This window comes from Anolis carolinensis, chromosome 5 (genome assembly GCF_035594765.1).
Source record: "Anolis carolinensis isolate JA03-04 chromosome 5, rAnoCar3.1.pri, whole genome shotgun sequence".
Classification (NCBI taxonomy): domain Eukaryota; kingdom Metazoa; phylum Chordata; class Lepidosauria; order Squamata; family Dactyloidae; genus Anolis; species Anolis carolinensis.
In genome coordinates, this window is record NC_085845.1 from 166,189,456 (window position 1) to 166,208,463 (window position 19,008).

Below are 19,008 nucleotides of genomic sequence, written 5' to 3' on the forward strand. Positions count from 1 at the left end.
GGGCAGGATATAAATGTTGCTAATAATAATAATAATAATAATAATAATAATAATAATAATAATCCCCCTCGCAGGTGCCACCTTGACGTGGTGGGGGGGCTTAGCCATTCCGAGGATGCTGAGGGCTGTGCTGGCGGTAGTGTAACTACCAGCAGGTCCAACCAAGCCAGAGAGGCCTCAGCGGAGGAATGCAACCAAGTGCACCTAACCCATTAGCATTATGGAGAATCAAACCAAAACGAAGTCTATACTGGCTCGGTCGTTGCCCAGGATAAAAAGGACCGCGGTGGATGCTGCTGACTCTGGACATCCATCGACAAGTGGGCTACGGAATCATCAAACCCCAAATGAACAGTCACAGAAGCGGCAGAAATATACAATGCCAGAAAACCGCACAGTCATGAAATGCTATTACAACTCTGAACCTGAAAAGCGCGGCTACCAAAAAAGGATGCATCAGCTATGGAAACAAGAGTACCCTGACTCACAGATAACAGAACCCCGACTGGCTGACCAACGAAGATTCATAATCAGAAACAAAGTGTTCAGTGAAGTTGAACTCGAAGAAATCCAGAAAATCTGCAAAGCAAATTACCATCAGACCACAGCACAGACAGCAGCAGAGACTCCAGCAACACTTGGAATGGTGGAACAGATTGAACCAGAAGAAAGTGTGGAGCTTTTGCAAGAATTTCATGAACCAGCACTTGAAACACCTGTTGAACCACCAGGAACCTTGACAGCAAGACAACAAGAGCTCAAGGATAAGATCATGGCTCATGCTACAGCAAATGCAATAAGACAGCGGCTCCCAACTCTAAAAACAGTGCCCAAGAGACACCTGGCGCCTCTCATGAAAGATGTGAATGCAGCACTCTCCACTGTCCAGATAACATCAATTGAACAAACAAACCAGTATGCCTTCAGTGCAGCAGTGATAGTAACAGAAGAGCTTGGGCTCCTACAACCAAGGCAGCCCCAAAGAAAATCGACTGGAAAACCAAAGTGGAAGGTCAGGCTAGAGTTGAAAATCAAGAAACTTAGATCAGATGCAAGTAACCTGAAAAATATGAAAGAGAAGAAATTGAAGAATGACAAAATCAAGCAATACCTGATCAGAAAGTACTGGCTGAACACCAGAAAAATTGAAGAAGCTTTGGAAATTGTGAAAGAACAAATTACAGCAACAGCCAGAAAAATTGAAAGATATGAAGCCAGAATCATCCAGTACAGACAAAATCAACTGTTTCAAACAGACCAAAGATGGTTCTACCAGAGCCTGAACCAAACAACAGACACAGTAACCATAAAGCCAGAGAAAACTGCAACAACGAAGTTCTGGAAAGAGCTTTGGGAAAATAATAAGAACTACAACAAAAACGCTGGGTGGATAAAGGAGTTTGAAGGAAAATTCTCACAGAACAAAATGGAACAGATGGAAATAACAACTGAAATGATCAGCAAATGAGTGCAAAAAGTCAAGAACTGGACATCGCCTGGTAGTGATCAACTTCATGGATTTTGGCTCAAACATCTGATTAGTTTACATGGAAAAATGGCCCAACAATTCAATGAGATGATGCAGAAAGGAAGTATCAGTGAATGGCTAACAACTGAAAGAACATACCTGATACAAAAGGATCCAGCAAAAGGAGCAGCACCAGGAAACTACAGGTCAATAACGTGTCTGCCCACTATGTTTAAACTACTGACTGGCATCATAGCTGACAGAATTCAAGACTATCTTGAAGAAAAAAACATCTTGCCAGATGAACAGAAAGGCAACAAACGGAAAAGCAGGGGCACAAAAGACCAGTTATTGATTGACAAAATGATTCTGGAGAACTGTAAAAGCCGAACAGCTAATCTTCACATGACGTGGATTGACTACAAAAAGGCCTTTGACTCACTCCCACACAGCTCGATCATCAAGTGCCTGGACGCCATCGGGATTAGTAAAAACGTTGGCACCTTCATTGAAAACATGATGGAGCACTGGAAAACTGAACTGTTTGTTGGAAATGAAAGCTATGGACTTGTCAACATCAGGAGAGGAATTTTCCAGGGAGACTCATTGTCCCCTCTGCTTTTCATTATTGCCATGATCCCTCTGTCAACAATCTTACAAAAAACAAATCTCGGCTATCAAACATCTAAGAATTCTCACAAAATTTCACATCTGATATACATGGATGACCTGAAGCTGTATGGAAAAACGGAAACTGAAATCCAGTCTCTGACTAACACTGTCCGAATCTTTAGCACTGATATCAGCATGGAGTTTGGCTTGGACAAATTTTCGACAGTGGCATTGAAGAAGGGAAAAATCATTGAAAGTGAGGGCATAAATATGCCTAATGGCCAAACAATAAAGTGTCACCAGCCAGAGGCCTATAAATATCTGGGTATACTACAGCTGAACAACATCAAGCATGAACATGTGAAAACTGTGGTCAGCAAAGAATACACACAAAGGGTCAGAAAAATTCTCAAAAGCAAGCTCAATGGAGGCAACACCATCAAGGCCATAAACACCTGGGCCATACCTGTCATAGGATATACTGCTGGCATCATAAACTGGACACAGACGGAACTGGACAATTTGGACAGAAAAACAAGAAAACTCATGACCATTCATCATTCACTGCACCCTCGCAGTGATGTTGACCGGCTGTATCTGCCTAGAAGTCAGGGGGCAGAAGACTCTTACAAGTAAAACAAGCAGTCAAAGAAGAAGAACATGCCCTGGCAGAATATGTAAAGCAAAGTGAAGAACCTGCTTTGATTGAAGTCAAAAATCAGAAACTCCTCAAAGCACAGCAGACAAAAAACCAGTACAAGAAAGCCACACTACAAACTAGAGCTGACAGCTGGCACAATAAAACATTGCATGGAAAGTTCCTTGACAAAATTGAAGGAAAAGCTGATAAGGAGAAGACCTGGCTCTGGCTCACGAATGGGACCCTGAAGAAGGAGACAGAAGGCCTGATCCTTGCAGCCCAGGAGCAAGCCATCAGAACAAATGCAATCAAGGCCAAGATCAAAAAATCGGCTGATGACCCAAAATGCAGACTGTGCAAGGAAACCGACGAAACCATTGATCATATCCTCAGCTGCTGTAAGAAAATTGCACAGACAGACTACAGAGGCACAACTATGTGGCCCAAATGATTCATTGGAACTTATGCCTCAAGTACCACCTCCCAGCAGCAAAGAACTGGTGGGATCACAAACCTGCAAAAGTATTGGAAAATGAGCATGCAAAGATACTGTGGGACTTCCGAATCCAGACTGACAAAGTTCTGGAACACAACACACCAGACATCACAGTTGTGGAAAAGAAAAAGGTTTGGATCATTGATGTCGCCATCCCAGGTGACAGTCACATTGACGAAAAACAACAGGAAAAACTCAGCCACTATCAGGACCTCAAGATTGAACTTCAAAGACTCTGGCAGAAACCAGTGCAGGTGGTCCCAGTGGTGATGGGCACATTGGGTGCCGTGCCAAAAGATCTCAGCCAGCATTTGGAAACCATAGACATTGACAAAATTACGATCTGCCAAATGCAAAAGGCCACCCTGCTGGGATCTGCGCGCATCATCCGAAAATACATCACACAGTCCTAGACACTTGGGAAGTGTTCGACTTGTGAAATCCAGCATATCTATCTTGTTTGCTGTGTCATAATAAAATAATAATAATAATAATAATAATTATTATTATTATTATTATTATTATTATTATTATTATTATTATTATTATTATGTTGACACATGTCTGTTTCTACAATTTATGTACTCTTTTGGGCTTTCTTCTAAATATGTAGACAAGAAAGATGTCAAGTAAACAGGTTAAAATGTAAAGTAAATAATTGGGGAGAGGAACCCATCTCATCTCATAAAACTATAATTTATCACCAGACCTATAAAATAGTTTAAGTAGAGTCTCACTTATCCAAGCCTCACTTATCCAAGCCTCTGGATTATCTAAGCCATTTTTGTAGTCAAGGTTTTCAATATATCGTGATATATGGGGGCTAAATTCGTAAATACAGTAATTACAACATAACATTACTGCGTATTGAACTACTTTTTCTGTCAAATTTGTTGTATAACATGATGTTTTGGTGCTTAATTTGTAAAATTATAACCTAATTTGATGTTTAATAGGCTTTTCCTTAATTCCTCCTTATTATCCAAGATATTCGCTTATCCAAGCTTCTGCCGGCCCGTTTAGCTTGGATAAGTGAGACTCTACTGTAGTTGTATTCCTCTCTCCACCACTACCATAAGGTTCTGATTTTGAAGTGAAGAAGTTGGAAGAACTTCAAGAGACATGCCTAGAAATAATGAGGAAGGAAGCAAAATTGATATTATATACTGTAATCTAGAAGTATGCACTTTATTATATCTTGCATATGGCTTGTTTGTAAGAAATCCTACCTTGCAGTAATGCAGCAATTTGGAGTGATTGTTGCGATGGATGTTCTTTAAGAATATCCAACACAGTTCTGCCCAAACTGTCCTTTATATTGGCATCGATTCCTGAAACAGAGAAAATACGTCATATTATGGAAAAATTAAAAGTATAATCCTACCTCCCAGATTCATTAGCTGTAACAGTGGATAACCTGTAGAAAAGGAAATCCGATAATTAAGGCCACCAGGTCAGCTTGATCCCAGATCCCAACCAGAAACTTGGAGATCACCTTTTGTAATATTTACAGGGATGAGTTCTGGTGATGTTAAAAGGGGGTAAAGGTTAAAGGTTTTCCCCTGACGTTAAGTCCAGTCATGTCTGACTCTGGGGGTTGGTGCTCATCTCCATTTCTAAGCCGAAGAGCCAGGGTGGTCCGTAGACACCTCCAAGGTCATGTGGCCGGCATGACTGCATGGAGCGCCGTTACCTTCCCGCCGGAGCGGTACCTATTGATCTACTCACATTGGCATGTTTTCGAACTGCTAGGTTGGCAGGAGCTGGAGCTAACAGAGGCCGCTCACGCCGCTCCCGGGGATTGAACCTGGGACCTTTCAAGTCTCCAGCTCAGTGCTTTAATGCACTTCGCTACTTTCTAGTAAAATAATTTAACACAATGCCGTAAGCACTAGCCACAGTTGCCGAGGGGATTCAAACAAAAAACAGCAAGTCTAACAAATGAGGAATATATATCTACATATACAGACATACATTTTTCATGGCAGAATTCTTGCCCTGAGATTTTTCCTGTCACCTTTAGAATTGGGAGGGAAATATCCAGGCTCTCAGATCTGGATGTGGAGAACTCTATATGCATAGATCTAGTGAATAATGTTTTAATTGGTGTTACACTTTTTTAAAAAAGTGTTGAATTATCCTACAAGATGCCATAGTCTAAAAATGATGCAGGCATTTTTCTTCCAGCAGGATAAAAGTGATTTTTAAAGTTCAAAATTGCTGGCAGTTAAGAGAAAGTAAGCATGCCTTCATACCATTCAATGTCTATTTTCCTCCATAAGGATATCCCAGCAGGACACTGGAAGTTGTTAATAATCCTCCATTTCACACGACTTTAGCTCAACTACAAGACATACTCATTGAATATATATAAGGATATGTAAGGATATACAGTAGTAAGAAATATAATTTCAAATATCCATATCTTGGCATCAGATATGGAGAAGCAACCAATAATAAGGTTAAATAACATGTTTGGAAACAAAAATATTAGAAACAAACTAGAATTCATTTGGAAAATAATTATGACACACCTGTTTCTAGCAATATGCGTACTACATCCACTTTTCCAAATAAAGCTGCTTCATGTAATGCACTCCCCTTTTCTGTCTACAAAAGAATAAATTAAAGACAATTTAAAATATTATAAAATAGTATGCAAATAGTGACAAACAAATCTCACAAAGAACTGGAAAACATGTCCTAGTGAGTTTTGCAATACACATTTATTGAAACTAGTGATAATCAAAATTCAGAAATAACAGACTGAAAACATTGTTTTGAAGTTATGATTAGCTCCTTTTTTATCACACAGTTTCTCCAGAAATTCTTCTCTGGCTTCCAATAATGACATTTTTCACTGTCACAAGCACCCAACAACATATCACATGCACCAGCTTTCTTGGAGGTGCATGTGATATGCTGTTCATTGTCATGTCTATTCTTATTGAAAATTTCAATGATTACTGTGAAACTCGGAATATTTGGAAACCAATATGGATCACAGTATATACGAGGGTTGAATGAAAAGTAATGCCTCCACTTTCGTTACTTGAGTTTGGATGGGAACATTTTAATAAATCAAATGCAGAAATAATCCTTAGAATGTGCTCTTTAACTACCACTATTCACTTTTCCACATAATCATCAGACAATTGGATACATTTCTGCCAACGATGAACAAGTTTTCTGAAGCTGTCACAGAAGAAGTCGACACTCTGTTTCCGCAACCAGCATCTCACAGAATCCATCGTGCACAGATCTTCCAATAGCCAAGCAAAGCAATAATGTGACCCACACTTTCATCTGAAATGCCGATTATGCTTGAAATTTCTAAATAATATGATGATCGTCCTGAATCAATCTGTCAACCTTTTGCTTTGTTGCTGTCACAGGACATCCAACTCTTTGTTTGTCACCATAAACAGCTTGCATTCTCTGATTAATCTCCTTTGGGGTGACACCTTTTGCTGTCAAGTATTCAATGATTGCACGTTGCTTAAGTCACACTGACCAACCGTCTGCAAAGGGTTCCATATTTCGCACTTTCACAACACAACCGTTCAATGCTAAGGCTTCCCGCCAAATGGAACTGTAGAGGAGAGTCTACTGTACCTGCTGCATACCAATACTGCCATCTGTTGAGGAGTTACGAAGGTGGAGGCATTATTTTTCATTCAACCCTCGTATTAATCACATTTGTGTACTACTGCCAAGCACAAACTTTGCATGCAAAAAATACACCAAAAAGCCACCACAAAAATATTTAAGGCCTATCTCACTGCAATAAACGTATCTTGTTTTTCATCCCACTAGAAAATTTAGATATCTGTGCATTTGATATGATTTTTCATAGTATAAGCACTTCTGCATTGAGACTCACTCAACATTCATGATTTAATAATCCTGAATGTCAAAGAAATCACAATGACATATTTTCTCCATAATAATACTACTACGACTACTACTACTACTAATAATAATAATAATGTTTCTTTCCCACCTCTCCTCATGGCTCAAGGTGGATTACAACATTGCTAAAACACATTATCAAAACACATAATCATTTAAAAATAATTTGTAGAAAACACATATTAACTTGTTGTTTATTTGTTCAGTCATTTCAGACTCTTCATGACCTTTTAGACCAGCCCACACCAGAGCTCCCTGTCAGCCATGTATTTCCATAAAAATACACATTAAAATACACACACAAAATTAGACATAAAGTGGAAAATTAAAATTTGTTATTAAAACTATCTGGGAAGGCCTACCAGAAGAGATAGCTCTTCACTTGTGTCTGAAATTCCGACAGCTGAGCTAGCTGTCAGAGCTCTACCGGCAGGTCGTTCCACTGTCGTGGGGCAGCTGATGAAAAGATCCTCTGGGTGAGGGTTGCCAGATGGGTTCTGGCAGGCTAGTGCAGACACAGACACACCCCCAGAGGACCTCTGCATTCAGGGAATATAGAAGCAATACCTGAATTCCACTGGTTTTAAACTTGCGCCATTACCACTCATTTCACACCTCTTTGTTGTAATCTCTTTTTAAAAAATTCTGTATATGCCTACTAAAAAGAAAAATAAATGAGTCCTAAACCAAATCAAACCTGAACTTTCCCTAAATGTCAAGATGATGAAACTGAGACTTTCATACATTGCTGCTATAATGATAAGATATGACTCACTAGAAAAATAATTCATGGTAAGATAGAAAAGTAGTTGGGGAGAAAATCTGTATTTCAGATGGACAGGCTTCATCAAGGTAACCATAGACCTGAGCAGAGCTGTTGATGATAGGGTAACTTCTTATTCATGGGATCATGACAAATCTAAGTTGACTCGACAGCAGTTGAGAACAAAAAGAACAAGTACTATTTGAGTATCATGAGTTTTCCATTTGCACAGTTTCTATCCATTTGTACTGGTGGTCTCCTAAAAAAAATACCACCGTGTGTCCAACTAGCTACACTACTAGAAACATGTGAACAGTTCAGCTCTGGATACCTTACAAAATCAAATGACAACAGCCTTCATTTTATGTAGCAAACTCCGACCACTGAAATCAATAACTTGAATCACTTGGCAATAACAAATCCAAATATGTTAAGAAAAATAAATTCAGGGTACAAAAATTTTAAGTTCATCCATATACTAGAAGGGTGACAAAGTAAAACATAAAAAAAAGGATGCTGTTTGGAAAATAAATTAAACGTTTACCATAAAGTGTTGGATAACATAGTAGAAAACAGAAATTGTCCTGAAAAAGAAAACAAAAACAAAAATATAAAACCAAATAAGGGAGGGAAGTAAAAAACTTATAACTAAATAAATTCTAAAATTAAAAAGTAAATAGCAAATAAAGTATCAATAAAGCTGTAGCCTTATACCTTGATTTTCAAATTAGTTTTAAAAGGTAAATCACAGCAACATGTTAGCAAAACAAGAAAATCGGGAATGCTTCAGAATCTCAGGTAGGAAGAAGTGCTATATGTTTACCTCAGTTAGAATGGTGCATATGTTCCTGGGCATTAGACATAAAATTTCATTTCAGAGCAGAATTAACAAGGAAAGAATAGTGATAAATTCCCACATTACAAAAGGAAGGGAAAGAAAGAAAAAAAAGAACAACAGATCGATATCTTTCAGTAAAAAAAAATATCCAAACGTAAACAATATATGCATGTGAAATAGAATGATTAGGAATGATTGGTAATGCTGATCCAAAGTGGGGAACTCCACATCATCATCAGTGGAGGCTTAACTGCACAACCCCAAGACAGCTCTTGAGCCCGATGGGAGCTGAACTGTGCAGCCCTGAACTGCCCGGATGGATGAAAGCACCAGTTGACCATGAACTACACCTTGCCCTCCTTGATCTGGCATTTGCAAATGACTCTCTTTCTCAGAGCTTGGAGTGATGATATCCAGAGCAATCAATTGATGTGAGAGAGGGTAGGGAGGAAGAAGGAATAGTTCCCTCCTTCCCCCCAGCCCTTCTTCAATGAACAGTGTCATTTTCATGCCCAGTGGGCACCAAGATACTGACAGCAGATCAAGGGGGCAAGGTGGGTGTCATCCTCTGTCCCCAAGCTGCCCAGGTTTGGGGAAAGCAGGTTGGCAGTGTAACCAGATGTGGTTGCTTCTCAAATAGAAAGTGGCACAGTTGATTGCAAGTGCCCAAAGTTGTGGATTATTCCAGAGTTTTGGGAAACTCCAGAGTATCCCACAATTTCTATTAATGCAATTTAAGGCTGCATTAAACAGCTTTGGCCTACACTAAGACAAATCAGCTTTGTGCATCATGCCATGGAGCTGATTTGCCCTCCCTCCTTGGGGGTAAAGTGTAAGTGAAGATGCACCCAAGGCCATGTAAGCCTTGCATGGGTGAACAATAATATTTTTGAACCTTATAGAGATCTCTTGAAAGCTTCTTACAAAATACATTCAGGAATGGGTTTTCTTTTCAACAGTCTTTACTTTTCTTATGATTTCATCTTGATGGCTTTCCTCTTTTCTGCATTACTATTCATAGTCAACATTAGATTCTGAAGGCAGTTGTTATTTACCTTGCTTCTTAAAGAAAGGTCCATACTACTACGTTAGAATTGGCTAGAGTAAAATCCCTTTCTTTCCTAAGTCAAGCTTCATTGTATTGTTTACAGAAGAATTCTGCTGCAACCCAACATTGAAAGCATTTCTCTTCCTTTACTCTTTCTAGTACTGATGCTACTACAAAACTTTCAGTTACACTGAAGATGACGAGGTAAAGGTAACTGAGCAGATGAAAAAAACACACTATAAAAAGAACTTATATTTTAGAAGTTTTGATAAATGAGGTATGCTTATCATTGTTAATATTTATTTAGAAGTTACTGCACTCTAGTCATGTTTGACAGCAAAGAAATAAAGAGTGAAAGGGAAGGTTAGCTTTTGTTTTAGTCATTCTGAAAGTGAGTGGGTGAAAGAACAGTGATACACTGGAATTTAACACTTCCAATGAAATGTTTTTATGATCTTGTTGCATAAAGACTTTATATTTTGTATTACATGCATAACAATAAAGTAACAATAAAATTTCCTGCTTCTTGCAGGGGATTGAACTGGATGGCTTGTGAGGTCTCTTCCAACTCTACGATTCTGTGATTCTATGTCTTGGAGAATCACAGAATCATAGAAGAAGAAACCTCATGGGCTATTCAGTCCAATCCCCTGCCAAGAACCAGGAAATTGCATTCAAAGCATCCCCAGCAGACGGCCATCCAGCCTCTGCTTAAAAGTCTCCAAAGAAGGAGCCTAGTCTCTAGGGAGGCAGAAAACAAGCTTGCTCCCTCCTCCCTATGACTTCTTCTCACAGCAGCCACTTCTGTGTATCTTGCAAAATTTAAGGGCAATTAAAGGTGTTCTCAACAATATTTATCAATTAATTCCACCTTGGTTTTTAAAACTACTCAATCCTCTGTGATATCTGAAGTTAACGAAAAGGTCATTTAGCTGAAGTTCATACTTACTAATTGGGAATCAGGCATTTTGTTGCACATTAGAGCCATATGTAGGGACATAAACAGTGCTGTTGGAAACAGAGTTTATCAGCCTTTCGTACCACAGCAGCCACTCCAGGCTCCTGAAAATGCTGAATTTGGTGAGCTCTTTATGTGGGAAGTTAAGCATCCCCAAATATTGGGCCAAAGAAACTTTCAGTCAATGTTTTAAGTTTTCAAGCTAAGAATGGTTTTACATATCAGAACTAAAGAGGCTCCATGGTGTGACCCTCCCTTCCCCCAGGACTTTTAGCTTGCAGCTTAAGTAATATTCATATATGAGATCACGGGAACTTTTGTCTTTCAGATAGTGCTTTATAAATACTGCATGGCCTAATATCTCAGTAAAGTTAATATTTCATTAGCAGTGACAAATAATAAATGGGAACTATAGTTCAAAGCATAATGTCAAACGCAAGGCCTGCCGGCTGAATCCGGCCCACTACATCATTTTATGTGGTTTGTGAGACTTTCACTGCCAGGACAAGATAGTTACATTTATACAGTCTTACAATTACGAAGGGCCCTTTGAAGGTTGATGTATGCCTTGGTGAAAATGAATATGACACTCCTGGTTCAAAGTGTTACATAATAGTTTGTCTTGCATTCCCAATAAAAATGGATGCGCAGGCAGGAAGATACAACTGTATGCAAGAGCAACAACTAAACACAATTCTCCTATTATCTAATCCATGTTATTATCTTACACGTCAGACTTATGTGAGGAAAAGTCATAGGGAGGAGAGAGCAAGCATGTTTTCTGCTGCCCTGGAGACTAGGACGTGGAACAATGGCTTTAAACTACAGGAAAGGAGATTTCACCTGAACATTAGGAAGAACTTCCTCACTGTGCGAGCTGTTCAGCAGTGGAACCCTCTACCCCAGAGTGTGGTGGAGGCTCCTTCTTTGGAGGCTTTTAAGCAGAGGCTGGATGGCCATCTGTTGGGGGTGCTTTGAATGTGATTGTCCTGCTTCTTGGCAGGGGGTTGGACTGGATGGCCTGGGAGGTTTCTTCCAGCTCTATGATTCTATGATTCTATGCTCTCAAATGAGTTTTAAATTTGCACATGATAAAAAGGAGGAGATACTTTATATGTCCTCAGTTTAAATGCCAGACTTGGCTCTGTGAAGGATTTCAAGAGGAAAAGATTAAATCAACACACAACACACTGAACAATGAGGTAATATGGACATGGTAATGGGGTAGAGAAACATGCTATTCCATCCAATCTGCAACCTCTAAATTACTATTTATTTTTCTTAAACAGCTTTGTGATATTTCATTAAGATATTGCAATTGTGTCATAGCTATAGGAACACAACATAGCTAAATAGTTTAAATAGTACTTTAAAAATAAAATTATACTAACCTGGCAACTGACATCCATCCCAGCTTCCAATAACACTTGTACAACAGATTTGTGGCCGTTACGTGCCGCTAGGTGCAAAGGAGTGTGCTTTCTTGTGTTACAGCTCATCAAGTTTGGATAGGCATTGATTATCATTTTCACTACCCGTAAACGGCCATACAAGGCTGCCAAATCCAATGGTGTTTCTAATTTGCTGTTTCTTATAGTTGGATCAGTAAGCTCATCGAGCAAAACAGCTACCACTTCTGAATGTCCATACTGGGCTGCACAGTGCAAGGCTGTTTCATTTTCATTATTCTGTTAAAAGAGAAAAATAAAATGATGAATTGATAACTAAACATTTCCTATAATTTTCTGACATAAACTGTTTGAGAAAAGTGAAATAGATTTTTCAGCTACACATGAGTAATACATTTGCAATTGAGAGAAAGAAATGGGTAGCATAAGTTTTCACAGATGTCTACTTGTGGATGTGTGGAGTTAAATGCCTAGGAACAGACATTAAGTAGCATGTGGGAATAGCCGATATCACGATGAGGTGACATGTTCAGTTTTAATTATGGTCTTTGAGGGACAAAGGCAGGAGGAAAGATCTTCCCTAAGCCAAGGAAGTACAGTAGAGTCTCACTTATCCAACACTAGCTTATCCAACGTTCTGGATTATCCAACACATTTTTGTAGTCAATGTTTTCAATACATCGTGATATTTTGGTGCTAAATTCGTAAATACAGTAGTTACTACATAGCATTACTGCGTATTGAACATCATTTTTTTGTCAAATGTGTTGTATAACATGATGTTTTGGTGCTTAATTTGTAAAATCATAACCTAATTTGATGTTTAATAGGGTTTTCCTTAATCCCTCCTTATTATCCAACATATTCATTTATCCAACATTCTGCCGGCCCGTTTATGTTGGATAAGTGAGACTCTACTGTACATAACATTATGAATGGTGAAGTTATTGGAATTAGTGCGATTCTGACTGGGAACCAGAAAAATGTGTTAAACTGGCTGAGGTTGCATCTACAGTACACTTTACTTATAATGCAGTTTGACATTGCTAAGGACTCATGGGAGTTGTAGTTTGGCAAAACATACTCTTTAGCAGAGGTTAAACATCTTACAAAACTACATCTCTCATGATTCCATAGCAATGAGCCATGGTTAAATTGGTGCCAAACTGCATTAATTCTACAGTAAACATACACCCCAAGATATAAGGCAGTCGTGTTGTTTAGTGTTACAGTAAGTGTAATTTGCCAGGAGACCATTGTTTCTGTTCAACCCATTGTTGATGAACTGTAGTTTGTTGATATATTAAAATTCTGCCATTTCTCTTTCCAATATTCCTTTGTAGGTAAGAGCCCAGGAAGACTAAAGTATTCTGGATTTTGTGTTCCTAATGTCGATGTTCATTTATCTTCTGGTCTGTTTACCCAATGTAGAGTACTGAAGGACACTGCTGAGGGTGGCATTTTTTTAACATCAGAGGATGAGAAAATGGAAGTACCTCTGATATTGTGATCAGGTCCTGTAGTAAATTTGTGGGCAGTGTTGGCATTTGTGTTTGTGGCAAGATCCTGTACCTGTCTTCTCATCTGTGCTATGTTCTCCTGTAGGTAAGTACTATTTAAGATTGAGACAGTGTATATAGGTAAGTAAAGGGCTGTCACTAAGAGTCTTTGAGAGTGCAGCATTATTTACTAGAATAGGTTGTAGTTCACTGATGTCAGAGTCATTTAAATTGAGAACTACAAGTCACCGCTAATGGGATTCTGCTATTTCCTGTCTTCAGTTTGTTCTGTAGCAGATTGGTCCTAAGTAAAATCTTGCCCTTTTTATTCATTTTTAAACTTTATATTGGGGGGGGGGGGTACTTTACTTGAGGAATGACTGTTGTAATTCCATGAGTTTGGTGTCCTGGTCTTAGTCTTATGAGCAGATGCAATTGTACCAAAGGGTTTGGCTGTAGACTTTATATTTGGTAGTGTCTTGTAAGTTATAAGGCATGTTAGTATTTGTAATACTCAGTGGGTTTGCCATTCAGTATGGTGGTTAGATGTTCATTGTGTAGCTGTATAGTGGTGTCCAGAAAGTGAACTTGTTCTGTTGAAAATTCCAGGTTGAGATAGATTGTAGAGAGGAAATTCCTGAAATTCTGGTGAAATGTCTCGAGTCCTCTCCCCATGAATCTAAATTATGAAGACATCATCTATCTGTTTTAAGTAGAGGAGAGGTTTCTGGATGCAGGAATCAAGAAATATTGTTTTAACTCAACTATTAAGATATTGGAATAGTGCGATGGCTTACGTGTGTTCATGGCAGTACCATTAACATGAAGGTATATGTCATTACTGATAAACGCTATAAAAGTTTGTCATTTCTGCTACCTACAGGTACCTTTCCACAAAAGTCAGCACTGACGCTGAAATACAACACCATCTTAGCTCTGCAAGTGAAACCTTTTTTTGAATGAAGTAGAGAATGTTTGAAGATTGAGGCATTTGTAAGGATACCAAGATGCTTGTTTATCAGCCTCCTGTACGTAATTTGATTTGTCCATGATGACTAACTATAGCTCCTCCTTGGTCAGCCTCTTTGACGACAATATTAAGATATTTCCTTAGACTGTGTACAGCATCTTGTTACTTGTGAAGGAAAACAAAAATGAGTTGCAGAACTCTTCAATCTTCCTGGACATTCCATCTCAGATTTCAGAACAACAGTTTTTGGAAAGAAACAAACCCTACTAAGGAAGATTGAACTGCAATACATCCTTAAATTCTAGTCCATCAACAGTGGGACAGTGGCTATGGTTTTCTGGCACACTTCACATATTGTAACACCAGTTAACATTCCAGCCTCATGAGTGCTTTTTTCTAGTTCCCAGACAGCATTACACTCACATGGTTATCTATTCATCTTGGCATAGGGCAACATTTTTCTTCCTGCCTTTGGCCCCCAATGAGCATCATTAAAACTGAATTTGTCACCTCATCACCATATTTACATGTTTTGCATTTTTATTGCTACTCACACTTACAGCCTGCTCAAAAGTACAGTTGTCTCCATGCATCTGATGAAGAAGACTTCAGTCTATGAAAGCTTTTGCTACTAATTCTTTCTCTTTGTTAGTCACAAAAGTTATTACAAAGCCCCTTTGCATACTGATCCAGACTAACATGGCTATGTATTTAAATCAATAATCATAGATATGTTTGTGGCCCTTGCATCATATAGCTTTAGCATCTCAGTTTTCCTTTCTATTGTAATTGGCGCAGTCTTCCATTATAACAAGGAGAAAAACATTAACCTTGGCCATACTGTGAAGACTCATCAGAAGATCCTTGCATATTTTAATGAGAGCATAATGAAGTGAACTAAAGAGAAATGTTTGCTTGCCCAACACGTTTATTTAAATAGTTCCTAAACCTGTCAACAAATATATATGCATAGAAATAAGTCATAATTTGCTCTTATGAGGCTAGAACACTGAGAATAAGGTTTGTGCCTAAAGAAAAAGGAAAACAAACATGATTAGTCATATTTATTAGTCTTAATCTGCCATGTTTTATATATCATTTTTTCTGATTGCCACTTTTGTTCCTTTTGACTGATGGAAAGCTGGCACAATTTTTTTGATGGCATCTCTCCAAACCCGAAAGAACTCTGACTTGGAATTCTAAGATTCTACTGCATGTGCAGAAGCCTTCTGCTGCCATATGGCTGTCAATGATTTCATCCCATGCCCTCCAAAAACTAACCCAAAGAGACCGCCATGCCAGATTTTAAAGGGACAAAAAGTGCATATGAGGAGCAAACTGTTTTTACCCCCTTCTCCCACATAAGCAGAAGTATATTCTGTTGCTTAATGAGTCTTTAGAGGCAAGCTAATATATTTGACATTTCCATGCCATATAAAGAGTATCATGTTAAATTATACAAATACGTACACCGCATTTGCAGATAAATATAGTATTTGTTTTTAATTTATTGGCATATATACAAAGCAAGGATACATAACACATAATTTTTACAGTTAGATAAACCAATACAAGATTTAAATTATAAGGTTTTAAAGAAACAGATGCCTCATCATTACAGCTTAGATTTATATTTGTTGTTACAATTCAGATATATATTTTCTTTGCTAGTACATATTGAGTATCCCTTATCCAAAATGCTTGGGACCAGAAGTGCTCTGTATCTTGGATTTTTTTTTTTACAGATTTTAGAATATTTGCATATACATAATAAAATATCTTGGAGATGGGACCCCTGTCTAAGTACGAAATCCATTGATGTCTCACATGTGCCTAAAACACATAGTCTAAAGGTTTTTTTTAAAAAAAAAATACTCTTGTGAATGAAACAAAGTTCGTGTACACTGAACCATCAGAAAGCAAAGATGTCACTATGTAAACCACCAACATGACTCCTGTATGGAGCCCAGCTAGGCCCCTTCTTCAACTTTGCCCCCCTAGAGCTTGCACAATCAAAATTTTTAAAGCGGCTCTGTGACTGGAGACAGGCTTCATGAAAATGGAGGCCAGAGTGTGGGTTGTCATACACAACTACTGACTCAGAATACCACACGATCCCCCTGGTCTTGCCCCACTAACCATGAAGCATGACTTCCAGTCCACATGGAAACAGGCAGTAGCAACAAAAATCTCATCACTGGCTTCTCTCCAGGATTGCTACTCAGTATGGAGCATGATCAAGCCAAAACACTAATCAAACAACATATCTCAGTTACAGACACAATGAAGCCAACAGATATCTCGCCTCCCCTATGGCATAATTAACAAATCTAGAGCTTCACAATCATCAGAGGGCCTTCACCCTGGCTCAATGTGATGTCATTCCATCAGCTGTCCTCAAGGGTAAATACTGGAAGACCTCCTACCCAGAGAGACTCTGCCCCTGTGACTCAGGTCAAATAGAAGCAACTAAGCATGTCCTCCTCCAGTGCCTGTTCTACAGGGACATTCAATCTAAACTCATCCTGCCTTTGCTATATAATTACCCAGGCAGTTCAGGACAATTTTACACCTCCCTGCTGCTCTCAGATACCAACCCAAGTATAATCTACAATACTGCCAAGTTTTGTTTAGCAGGATTTAAATCCACTATCAGCTAACTGAAATGTGAATCAGTTCTTCCTACCCCAGTCCCCCAGACTTGTGTCCTGAATGCTCCTTTCCCTCCATCAATCTCCCCCCCCCCTCTCCATCCCTTTTTAATCCCTTCCCTTCTCTAAATACAGTAGAGTCTCACTTATCCAACATAAACGGGCCGGCAGAACGTTGGATAAGCAAATATGTTGGATAATAAGGAGGGATTAAGGAAAAGCCTATTAAACATCAAATTAGGTTATGATTTTACAAATTAAGCACCAAAACATCATGCTTTACAACAAATTTGGCAGAAAAAGTAGTTCATTACACATTAATGCTATGTAGTAATTACTGTATTTACGAATTTAGCACCAAAATATCACGATATATTGAAAACATTGACTACAAAAATGCGTTGGATAATCCAGAACGTTGGATAAGTGAGACTCTACTGTAGTTTGTGATTTAGCCTTCAACATACCTTTGTTTTTAGCCTTTTAGATTTTAATGTACAATGCTGTACCCCAACTCTCCTACAAACCAACCACTGAAGAGTAGAAAAATAATATTTCAGCACTTAAATCTGCAATCACAATATTGCCAACATAGTACACATGTCAAAATTAATAATGCATTATGTTGCTGCATTGTTTAAAATCTTTCAGGCAATTAATATTTGCTTAAAATATCACATTCCTAGAGCTGAACCCATTTGGGAATAATACATTTAAATTATGAAAATGATGAAAATCTCAAAGGAGGTATGACAGATACAATACATATTAAGATAAAAAATATTGATTTAGAAATTGATTTTGCTAGGTGGACTAGTACAAATGGAAAAGTATTTGTATTACTTAATTTTGTTGGCAAAAAATATATTTTTAAGGAATGTCATGGAGATGAATTTCTATTGTTGCTCCCCGGATCTGGAATTCCCTTCCGGAGGAGATCCGGCAAGCACCCACCCTGGCTTCCTTCAAAAAGCTGCTTAAAACCTGGCTCTTCCGCTGCGCCTTTGGATAACCGAGCCCATAGCTATAGTAGTTGCACAGGCCTTCTCTTTGACTTGAAACACTGCACTTTATTCCTCTGCCCCAAAGCATCTTAGAAAATAACATTGCACTTAGTTCTAGTGGCCCCTCCAGGCCATCCTCTCCTCCATCCCAGTGGTCTTTTTTCTTTTCTGATTCATATGTTATTTGAGTGATTATATTCCTTCTGTTTATGTGATTGTTTTAGTCAATTGTTATGTTTTGTTTTTGTTTTTAACTCTTATAGCGTTTTATAGTGTTTTCAGTGTTTTATTGTGCAATGTTTTATGCTGATTTTATATTGGAAACCACCCTGAGTCCCTTTCGGGAGAGAGGGCGGTATACAAATAAACTTTTACTTACTTTACTTACTAAAGGCTAATATATTGCTTTTGATATGTTGATTTAATTTTTGCACGTAAGTACATGAACTAATTTTGCATATGTATGTTAAAGTACACGCACTAAGTCCTCGTAGGGCATAGACTTGGCAGATGTGGAAAATGGAACAATGTGACCAATAGGAAGTGCAGAGTAATAAAATAGTTATATAGTGATCAGTCATTACTACATATATCAGTGGAATGTAGGCACCTAAAATTATATTCTAGATGGAGAAACGTTTTCATCCCACTGAACAACGTCAAAGAAAGGATTCTTTCTATCTTCTACACAATTTTTCTTACAGAAGACTCAAACAAAAATTCAAGGGACATAAAACACT

The 19,008-nt window shown here is 38.4% G+C and overlaps 1 protein-coding gene across 10 annotated transcripts in view; it reads right to left on the minus strand.

Annotated features, from left to right (window-relative positions):
* Window positions 1-19,008, minus strand: part of anks1b (ankyrin repeat and sterile alpha motif domain containing 1B) — a 444,290-nt gene that overhangs the window by 399,876 nt on the left and 25,406 nt on the right. For 9 of the 10 annotated variants that reach the window (XR_010006296.1, XR_010006295.1, XR_010006294.1 and 6 more), the window contains 3 exons: window positions 12,127-12,423; window positions 5,751-5,826; window positions 4,446-4,547 (listed from right to left, as the gene is read on the minus strand). Coding sequence is in view for 7 of the 10 variants with exons in the window: in XM_062980966.1 (XP_062837036.1) it covers window positions 4,446-4,547; window positions 5,751-5,826; window positions 12,127-12,423 (475 nt within the window). In the remaining 3 variants the exon portion in view is untranslated. Of the gene's footprint in view, window positions 1-4,445; window positions 4,548-5,750; window positions 5,827-8,435; window positions 8,476-12,126; window positions 12,424-19,008 lie in introns of those variants that run through there. The other variant, XM_062980968.1, reaches the window with a different exon arrangement.